Here is an 11590-nt window from a genome sequence, read left to right on the forward strand (position 1 = left end):
CAAATAAGGGCTAAATTGTTAAAGATCTATTTTTATCTAAAAAAATATTAATAAATAATTCATAATTTTTGTGAAGCCGTTGATTCCAACCTTTTTAATAGAAGAGGAGATATTCTCCCTTTCGGTTATGGTCACTTATCAAGTCCTGATCTACTCTCATCATCTAATTCGCTGGCAGTCGTAATTAATAATTGACCTCTTATCCCTTCCTGCTTCCCAAACCAAACCTTACACTTGGTGAAAACACAGACGAAAAACGCACAATCCCATGGCAAAACCTCAAATTTTGTGCCTCCTCTGTCTCTCTCTCGTCTCACTTTCCTTCTCATCGTCAATTTCAACCTCAAACCCTAAAGTCCAATCGAAATCTGGGACCGGGGAAGCCCATCAGGAGCTTATTAAGTATGGATTCCCCATAGGACTCCTTCCGACCGATGTGCAGTCGTTATCTCTTAATCACACTTCCGGCCGCTTCTTGGTCATGCTGGGGGACACATGTCGCGTGACGCTGCCTCCCGATAACTACCTAGCCACCTATTCCAAGAAAATTACTGGAAAAATCGTGGATAGTCGCATCGCGGAAATTGACGGGATCAGGGTCAGGGCATTCTTCAAATGGTGGGGTATCACCGGTATCAGATCGAATGGTCAGGATTTGGTCTTTGAGGTCGGTGTGCTCTCCGCCAAGTATCCTTCCAAGAATTTTGATGAGGCTCCAGACTGCGAGGGCAGGCGCGCATCTTCATAAAGGTTAATAATATCCACTGGTCAGTTCGTGAACTTTTTAATTTTGCTGATATACTGATATTTAATAGAGTGTTAAATTGCCGTTTTTCAATTTCTGCGTTTAAAAGTGTGCTATTACATGCTACTATCGCAAATCTGCTTTAAACTTAAAAGTTGATGTTTGGTTGGATGGAATTTTAATATTGTATTTTGAATTCTTCCTAGTCGTGAACTTAGGTCCGCTTGATTGCAAAGATGAAATTGAATTAGATGGAAAACGAATTTTTGGGAATTGAATTGCCTAGAATTATTTTCCTGGGAATTGTAAATTATTATCTTTGATTGGTATAATTTTACACGTGAAAAATGTTGAAATAAAAGTATTTTTTGATATTCGTTTGACTTTGTTTTACATGAAAATTGTCAATTAAAAGATAAAATTTACTGGTATTGGGGATGACATTGGTTTCCATTGCCAAAAAGCAAAAAAATAAAAATAAAATAAATAAATAATTCAAGAAAATCATCCATTTTGTAGTGTTCGTTTGGCTTTGTTTTACATGAAAATTATCAATGAAAGAGAAATTTTTTTTTACAATAATTCTTAGAATTGGCTTCCATTGCCTAAAAAAAAAAAAAAATCTCTACAGTAGCCAAATCAAGGAATAGCACAACTTTCAATAAAAGCTAGAAATCAGTTCCATGGAAAATCTTGTGAATCAAACACCACATTTTGGGTGGGAAATTGGAATTGGGTGAATCAAACACACCCTTATTGTTACGAGTAATTGAGACCATATTTTTTTATTTTTGAAATAAATTTCAAAACGCTGATGTTCTTTCACGATTGACATGGGGTTTCCAGTGTGTTTAGGTTTACTTAGACATCCTTCTTAAGTATTTTTTTTTTTATCTCATGTCCTCTAATTCTCAGAAATACTCTTGAGGTTCTCATTATACAAAAGGGGTCTAACTTGATGTTAAAAGATCACCATTTTAAGTAAATTAAAATTTATTTTTTTATGAACTTTCTTGGCACTTGTAGTCTTGTACAACCAGATCAAGGCGCATTAACTGCAGGTATGCTCATTACCTGAGGCCTTTGCACCAGCACCTTTTATTAGCAATAAGGATTTAACACCTAAACACACTACTAGCAAGCTACGCTAGAGTTCAACATATAGTACTTAGGGTTTAATGCAAAGAGCAATCCCTCAAAGACCGGGTTACTGTCCTTTAAACACAATATACGATACCTGCAACCATCACTTTCCTTTGAACGCATCTTGTCTGTATAATTGTTTTCCACATCACCTTTAGTTTGTTGTTTTCCATAACTTCAGGCCCGTAATTCCTTCATCTGTTCTCATCTAATGGTCATCATGCAATCATCCCAACTAGTGGAGACCATTCCCATTTATTACCAGTGGATTGTTGGTCTTAGATGCATTCACAATCCCCCTGTCACCCTCAAACAATATTAATGTTCTCCATAAACAGTTCGATTGACAACAGATAATCATTCATGTACGTAAATTCATTTCGTCTCTGAGTTTGTGATGGAAACGCGTAGTATTATATGGAATTATGGCCTATATGAATTGCAATTCAATTTATGATTGTTTCTTTTGTGCACATAATTTGTATTTATTTCGTGTAATTAGTGACTGTTGATTGGAGTAGTTTTAGGCCTTGAATAGGATAGTTTCCAATTGTTTCTCCCTTGAAAACATTACAAAAAAAGCCGCAAATTACTTCTTCTAATGTACAAGCATAATTCAAAAATGATTCTCACTTATCATGGTATCAAAGCATAATCATTTTTTTCTTCTATCGTCTGCACTTAATGGTTAGCATCAGTCCCTGTGCTTTGCTCTCGGTTGACAAACTTTGGGCCTAATTTTGAGCATCATTGATATTTTCTTACTATTCATGGTTGTGGTCCAAGAAGTGTGGTCCAAGGCCTGACAAATGGTATGAGCATAGATGCCTGGGTATTAATGGAGTGAGCAGAGTTCTAATGGTGTGAGGCTGTGAGCAGCGTTCTGGATGCATACTGGGGGTGGTCTAGGACAATGTTGTTTAACTTGTTGGGAATGATTGTAACGCCCGTGTGTTGTTATTTTCCCTCATGGTTGTGGGCAGTTGCATGTAACAGTTGACAAGAGTGGTGGGTACAAGTGGTAGTTTGGTTAACCAGTTTAAATGCAAAGTTGGTCCCAGTAATTATTTATTAATAGTAAAATTTAGGAATTGAATGTGGATCTAATAGTGACACTTCAATATCTAACAAGATAAAGAATGAGCCAACATATTACCCGTATGAAAATTTTTGGTGGCTTAGCATTAATTTACTTCTTCTTTGTTCACATTCAAATAACAAATGCAAGAATAGGAGTTGCTTGTGTTGTGTGCCAGCATTTGTAAGGTAGAAAATCCTGGAATTCTATTTGACCTCCGTATGGAACTTACTGCTAAACATTAATAGGTTATTCATATTATGAAAAGGAAAGAAAATGTTATAAAGATTTCAATGGTGGAACTCAATAATGTAGTACTGCTACAAAATGTTGGTGTTGTTTTTCTTTTCTAAATCAGTTCACTCTACTAAAATGGAGGTACTAAAACTTATAATTGGGCAAAATACATTCAACTCTATTTAGTTCAATCAATCTTTAGGTTGCATCCAAATCTGGATTTCACCATGTGGCATGCATCATGTAACTCGAAATCACTTCCAAGTTCCAAATTCCATCTCCAGTTTATTGTTCTAGCAATTGGTGATGGATTGCGCATTTTTTTGACTTGTGCTTTTTTTTTTTTGTTAGCAGTTGGAACAATCGAACAATATATACATGACTTGCGCATTTTTTTGTAACAACTCAGCCTTTGTGTTCAAGCTAATAATTTACACATTGTCCTATATAAGAGGGCCTGAGTCCATTTTACCCACACGGATTTCTATTACGTCCCTAAGATTCAAACCCATGACTACTCAAGTCTCTCGTAAGGGAAAAGTCATTGGTTCGAATCCTGTGGACGCAATAGAAATTCATGAAGGGTGAAATGGGTTTAGATTCTCCCACAATGGACCGTACATAAGTTAACGGCTTGAGAACAGAGGCCGCGTTGTTACACAAAAATGTACATTTTTTATAACGACCCTGCCTTTGTTTCCAAGTCATTAACTTACATATTGTTAGCTATAGGGGAGCTTAAGCCCATTTCAACCCTCATGAATTTCTATTGAGTCCCCAAACTTTGAATCGTTGACCTCTCTATGCCCAAGTCGTTAACTTGCATACTTTCTGCTATGGGAGAGCTTTGTCCATCTTACTTCTCGCGGCTTCGGTTAGACACGAGACCTGGGTCGTTACAAAGGATGTCTCAATGGCATTGTTCCTAGGTATGTAATATAAAGTAAAATTAATAAGGTGGACTTTGGGGGTCAAACCATGTAATTATTTTTCTGAGGTAGAGGCTTGCCCAAGAGTGTGTCGATGCTGTTTGTAAATGAATTTGTTTGGAATACAATGGATCTATTTTGTTTCAGTAGCCTAGCATGTCTGTTTCATCATAGGGAAACTAGGTCAAGATGACATGTTAATTTAATCTATCCACGCAAGTGCATTATCTCCAAGTCATTCATCCCTTGCAAAAGTTCTGTGCTGGATGTTTGATTGAGAAGACCCAAAGATATTTGATTATCAGAATGATTGAAACACTGTGACATTGAAAATGGGTGATTCAACTTAAATACCTTAAATATTTATTTAGTTAGAGCACGTGTCACTTTTGCTTTTCAAATGAATGTTAACAAACTGGAAATTGAAATTGATTTACATGATAGTTGTCATATAGCTAAGAATGTTATGTCTCAGATTTCAGGTATAGATTTTCATGGTATATAGGGTCAATCAAGCGTTCTAAAAAGCATAAAGCGTGGTTAGGTGTTGAGGTCAAGCTTCAAAATTGATGAGCCTAGATGTAAAAAAGTGTTTTCTTATTTTGCATATTGTTTTTAATTACTAATCATTCTAAAAACTATCTAATAATTAAAATAATATATACTAAACATCCAAAATTATAAAATACTATATTTATTTAATAATTCCTACAATTAGTCAATTATACAATTTTTCAAAGGAAAAACTTGAAACAAACCAATAAAAGTTTTTTAAAAAAAAGAAAAAATAAAAATAAAGCATGCCTAGTCGCGCATTAAGCGGTCAACTTGGCAGTTGATCGCACTTTTTTGAATACTGCGTCAATCTATGTTTTCTTTTTGGAAAACTTTAATAAGATAAATCTATCTTTGTATCGTCTGCCAGGTGAGATTATTAATGGAGCGAGAGTGGGAGCACTAGGAGCTGAGAGAGCATTTAGGCTATGTTTGATAGCCAAAGTGTTCCAACCAATTAATTTCCCCCCTTTTGCCTCACACAAGTACCAATTCTTGGTTTTTTGGGGAATTCAATTTCCCATGGGGTAGGCGGTTTTTATGTTTTTCACCTTTTTATTTTTTATTTTTTTTATTTTTGACAATGGGAACAAATTCTATGAACAATTATAAAAAAGGATATCCCTTAAATTGACAATTTTCATATAAAACAAAACCAAACGAATACCAAAATATAAATGATTTTTGGATTTTTTATTTTTTTAGGACAATGGAAACAAATTCTAGGAACAATTGTAGAAGTGAATATCCTTTAAGTTGACAATTTTCATATAAAACAAAGCCAAACGAACATCAAAAGACACTTTTATTTTAACATTTTTCATGTGAAAAATTATATTGGTCAAACATTATTAAGCTCCTGTTTGGCCCCCATTATTTTTTATTATAATGAGAGGAATAGTGTTTTCTTCAAAAATTGATGGTTGTAAAAAAATGAAAAGTTTTTGATTTACATGTAGTACTATTTTATTGAAAATTATGTGGTTGAACATATGAGAGAAAAATTTTAAATTAATTTGATGAGCTTTAATGTGGCCAAATGGGGGCTAATTGACAATTTTCACTAAAACAAATTTTAGGCAATTCAGTTCCCTTCAATTCGTTTTCTTTCCACCTAAATTTCATCTTTGCAATCAAACAGACCCTTAGAGAATCTAGTTAAATTTACTCTTTCAAATAACTGTTTATATTTGTATTTTATTACTTAGCCCTTGTTTGATGACTATTAAAATAAAATTCTTTTTTTTTTAAACTCATTTTCAATTACTTATTCTCAAAATAAAATATTATGTACGTAAACTCAAATTTTTTTCCTACATTTTAATTACGCATTCTCTAAAAAATCATTATTCTGAAACTTATTTTACTTAAAAATCATTCTAATGGTTGTTAAACCGGGGCTTAAATTTTTCTACTTCTATTTAAGTAAATGTAAGTTGGAAACTTTTTAGTTTTCCATTTAAAAAAAGTTTGAGAGACTTAAATAAAAGAGAATAAATATTTGTAAATCTATTATTATATTCAACAACTTAATTTTTAAAATTTGCATTTTCGATTGTCACATAAAAGCTAGCTGAATAACTTAGTTTAGAATAATGATGACCCCTACGATAGTGGTAGACGGGCGGTCACGGATTAAATAAAATGCCACAAGGAGATTGTTGGGCCAAATCTATAGCATGGCTTTTTTGTCCTTGTTGACTGATTGCCCAATATCAAGTGCTATGATGGAATCTTTCGCAGATGATTTGGTAATTGACATCTACATTAACTTATCATTGATTAAATGAGGCAGAAAGTCAAGGATTCGTGAGTTTTTTGTGAGATACACTAATTAAGTCTTTGTTCGGGTTTCATTTTTTAACTAAAAAGTTACTTTTCAAGAAATGAGTGGTGGATAAATGGGTAATGCTTATGGATCCTGGAGATTGTGTGGTTAAGGTTTTACTTTGAAAAGTAACTTTTAGTTAAAAAAGCGGAAACCCAAATGCCACACTTTTCTATAACGTAAATATATTGCAAGTATATTATGTCAAGTTTTGTAATATACGATCAAGTATGGATGTTGAATCCACTGGGATTGGAATTCAATTTCTACTAAGTACTATAATTGTTTTAACATTTATTTTATCTAGATGAATGAATGTTGTAATCAATATTTTTAAACTAATATGATGGTGATGGCGAATTAAACAATATTATGCAAATTTGAAGGAATAAATCAATGTGAGAAAGATTAGGGTATGATTTCACCTAATAATCAACAATGTTTCTCAATTATATAGTTATCTCTAATCACTTTTTCCAGGTTTATACGCAAGAACCCTAATTTAATTCTACTCTCTCTCTCTCTTTGTCTCTCTCTCGTGCCGAGTAAGCACTATTCCTATATTTTAATTCCAATATTTCTATTTTGAATTAAAATCTAGAAATTATTAAGTTCGTGGTTTTTAAGTGGAACAAACATTAAAGATTTTATACTTTCTCTCAAAACCTATAAAATCTAGGTTATGTTATTCTTAGATCGTGACTAAATTTTCGTCTCTCGAGTGCTGAAATTAATTAGTATCAAATCAATTAATTATTGATTAGCTAATTGAAAGTATTAAACCAATAACATAAATAAACTTTAATGGAAAAACTCAAAGAAATAACTAATATAAAAAAAAAAAAAAAAAATGGTCTGAAGTTATGGTTACATTAAAACCTAGACTAAGTATTTGGTTCATGATGAATGAAATAGACATAATCAAATTCAATATAAAAAATATGGATAAGAAAAAAAAATAAAAATTGGTTTGGAGCTTGAATTCTTCTTCTCGTTGTTGTCTCTTTGTTCTCTAGATTGATCTTTTGCCTCTTGCCTCTTGTGTCACTGAATTCCCCTTGAAAAGTGGCTTTGAAGTTGTATTTATAGGTTCTTTTAAGTGCTGGCCAAGTTTGCTTCCAATTGGCCCTTTAACTGATGCAGAAAATTCGAAAAAACCTAATTACGCAAATTGTGGGGCCTAGGCGTGGCAAATCAGTTGGCACATGGCGCCTGGGTGCCTACTTGCCGTTTCATCCTGCTCCTTCCTCCGTTGGTATGGCACTGGGGCACTAATTCTCTGAACTTCTTCTAATGCTCCAGCGTCTGGGCACTTCAAGGCCTATTCCAGGCCTGTTTTACATGGTTTCATAGACACTTTCTTACCATTTCTCCTTCTTTTCATGTTTAGCTCCTTCAAATTCCATAATTAGCTCTTTTCACCATAATACCTAGCCTATAAAATAACATTAACACACACATTGTTCAATGACAACCAAAATATCAAGTTTAAGTGGCGGCATTAAAACAATGAGTAAAACTCACTCATCACTAGACAAGGGCTTTGCTTATAAATTTGATGAATTTCTTTGAATTTAGGCCTTATGTGCAGCACCATGTTTCTAGTATGTGGACCATTGCTTTTCCAATGATAGCGTATAGATCTGAACTCAAGTATTTGTAGAATGTAGATTGCACAATATTTGATGAAAGGATGGGCAATTTGGTCGCGCAATATAGTATGGGTATGGATTCCATGTCAATCCATCAATTTAGAAGTGGACATGGGAGAAACTTGGAATGGAAATTTCCATGGGAAGAAGCTGAAGTTGCACAAAGATAAAGAGTGGGGCTCACGATTTTAAAGCAATAAAATTGATTTTGAAGCATAAAACCAAGCCCATTAAATTTATACTCCTTAAAAAATACATCTAAAATTATTAATATATAAATTTTATGTTTGTAATACGTATCCACGTATTCGTGTCCAAAATTTGGATCCTTTTAGCCATATCCTCTTAAGTTTTAAAAGTACAAGGATCTGACTTTTAGATACGTATGCACATCCGGCACCCATACCCGAGTTCTAGCAACGTAGGTATGTGCCGTGACCTTTTGCAAATGAGTTGGCAACATATGAACCGGTCATTTTGTGGAAGATTCGGTTCATGACTTTTGTCTAAGATGCATGGATTTAGCTTAGGGAATTCATGAACTTAACACATTGAAACACGCCATTGTGCGTTTATGTTTGCTGTTCCGATGAAACCTAAGCCCTTGTTTAGTTTTCATTTTTTCAACCATGCATTTTTCAATAAAATAATATTACACGCATATTCAGAGTCTTTCCTTATTTTTTAACCATATTTTCTCCATTAAAATACTATTCAAAAATACATTTTGTTGAGAAAATGGGGCTCAAACATGCTCTAAGTATCAATAAAACAAAAAACCAGAATATTTCCATAAAAGGTAGGATAGCCATCTTTATCCTAAAATTAGTTAATTTATTGACTTGATAAAATCTTTGGATGTTTAACTGCCTATTATGTGATTGCTAGAAAACCCTTGGAAGCAGAAAACATAGACATAAGAATGCAGAAATGGAGGTGTGGGGTTTCTAAGGATTTGATGTTTTCGGGTTCACAGGTTATGATTTTTTACAAGGCTGATATTATCAGAGTGCACTGCAGTATTCTCATTACCAAATCATTAGAGAGAGTTGGTTATTCCCCGAGGATGATCAAGATTCTTTTTGATATCGGTGGAGAATTACGATCTTTAGCTTTGAAACTTGACTATGCCGTGATTAAAGAACTACTTTCACTAGTGTATCAGAAAGTCCGTCTCTAGTTTGTAACTGTAACTCGCTTTTCGGATCAGATGCTGTCATAACACATGAGAAGATCCATATGGTGGTGCTCAATGGCATGTGCTAGAGGTTTGTTATGCATGGTGCCATTCAGTGTTATTGAAAAGCTTTAGATACCAAACTGATCTTCTGTATCCACCCGAGAAATCTTGATGTCCATCCTTGGTACACTGTTGGAGGACTACTTAGATCCGTCTTACATGCTTATAATTATCGAAAAAGAAAAATGTGTTTTTGTGGGATTATGGCACCAAGTTTGATCATTTTTTGTTTTCCATCTGCTGTCATCAGGACCTCCTGTCAACTGCTTCCGAGGGCTGTATCACGCATTCAACTGGAGCAGGCTGGACTCAATGGATAAGTTGGTTGTTAGTTTGTTTTGTAAATACGTGATGATCCTTTATGGAAATTAATACTTTAAGATGCTAAACTCTTTAATCGCAGACGGTCTTAGTCCTCTCTATTTCAAGCAGCTTGTAATTCAAATCGAGGTAAAATGTCCAGTTGGAGTTAAATAAACTAATGCCACGATAACAGTGAAGCTGCTCTTATTGTGGTTTTGGTGTAAAGAGTGGTATGGTGTGATATAATACTGCTGTTGTCTTACTGATATTTCCAACGGTGCTAGACGGACAGGGCCACGTTGGCCCTGTCGAGTGGCCTTATCCGTGCAGGGGACTGATGTGGCGCCCCCTTATAGGTGCCACATCGCACCCCTGTTCAAACAGGGTCACGTGGCCCTGTTCGATCTGTATTTTTCCGTTGTTGCCTCTTGTTTCTTTCTACAGGCACTTTGTTAACCTTTGCTATTCCTTTGTGAGTAAAATGCGCAGCGAGACTAGTAAATGAATATTCAAGTTTGTTGTGTTGTTTCAGGTAAATTTCAATTTTGATCACTCAACTTCTGTAGAAATGTCAGTTGGATCACCAGACTATAATATGCATGAAGTTTGTCACTCTATTATCAAATTCTGACCTTTCGTTACTTCTTTCATCATTTTTATCAAAATTTACTGAAAATCTGATTTTAATTCACACCAAACAAGGACTAGATTGTTCCTCCATCATTAGTATGCCATTTCTAGTGGGCCAACATATGATCAAATAAGCAGGGCCACATGGGGCCCTGGACTTCCAGCCAGGACAAGCAGCTTTGTCCAATAATTATAGTCAATGAAAGAAGCTAATTGTGTGCCTGAGAAGCAATTCTTCACCTTTTCCTCGAACACAAGCAACGGATAGAATATAATATGACAATCAAGGAGGGAAGGGCCATTTGAGAGATGCATAAACCTTTTAGAGATCGATGCTTTTTATCTTTCATTTGAGAGATGCATAAACCTTTCAGAGATCGATGTTTTTTATTAATTTGAAAATAGAAAGTCCAATTTCTTAAAGAGATTACTATTGTTAAGCTCAACGTCTCTTCATGCGCTATAACTCTCATTTTATATTTGTTGAGATGACTATTTACACGTACTTAATAAAATAAATTTGATTTAAAAGAAACTTGTCACGATCAAATTATATTGATAGAAACTGTCTCTAAATAACTCAATTTTTTATTTTTAAATTTCACATCAACACCTTCAAGAATACTCGAATCCAATGCGATGATATGGTAAGTGTTCATTTTTATCACATAGCCAGACCTGAAGAAGATCTACAACTTCAGTTATCGTAATAAATTTTATATCTTTGGGTTCTATAGGATCGACAATGACCGATCCTTTTCTTGTGGTTCCTATGGCCTTCTAGAGTCGGGCATGACCATACTTCTCAAGGAAATTATAAATCATTCTCATATCTTCATCTCCAATTTGAGTTACATAAAGACCTCAAGCCCCATAATATTCTTGTGAACTCTCAAGTCGCAATTTATGGCATGCCAAATTTTTTCTACATTGAAAACATAATTTTTAAATTTATAAAGAACTAGAAGTTAAATAGAAGGAAGAAGGTCTATGAAAAATATTAAAATTGGTCCTCTTTTCAAAAATAAAAAGTTAAAAGCCCGTTTGATTTGTATTTCAATTTCGAGTTTAGAGTTCACTTTCAATTTTCTATTTTAAGTGTCTATTTTGAGATTATGAAAAACGTGTTTGATTTGTCATTTTGAAAAACTATTTCAGTAAAAGTTCTAATAAATTATCAAGCAATATATATAGATATAGTTTTTTAAAGTTGATAAACCTTATGATATTTTTTTCGCTACAAAAGTAAA

General features: G+C 34.0%; 1 protein-coding gene across 2 annotated transcripts; it reads left to right on the forward strand.

Moving 5' to 3' along the window:
- Positions 1–139: 139 nt before the first annotated feature.
- LOC111411317 lies at positions 140–10126 on the forward strand. 2 transcript variants are annotated; one of them, XM_023041865.1, is made up of 2 exons: positions 140–750; positions 9658–10126. In XM_023041865.1, exon 1 carries the CDS (start codon positions 269–271, stop codon positions 746–748), a length of 480 nt encoding a protein of 159 aa, XP_022897633.1. In that variant the 5' UTR covers positions 140–268; the 3' UTR covers positions 749–750; positions 9658–10126. The 2 variants fall into 2 exon arrangements, with proteins under 2 accessions (XP_022897633.1, XP_022897629.1); XM_023041861.1 differs by having other exon boundaries at positions 147–767.
- The last annotated feature ends 1464 nt before the right edge of the window (positions 10127–11590 follow it).

The sequence above is a fragment of the Olea europaea genome, chromosome 2, assembly GCF_002742605.1.
Source record: "Olea europaea var. sylvestris chromosome 2, O_europaea_v1, whole genome shotgun sequence".
Classification (NCBI taxonomy): domain Eukaryota; kingdom Viridiplantae; phylum Streptophyta; class Magnoliopsida; order Lamiales; family Oleaceae; genus Olea; species Olea europaea.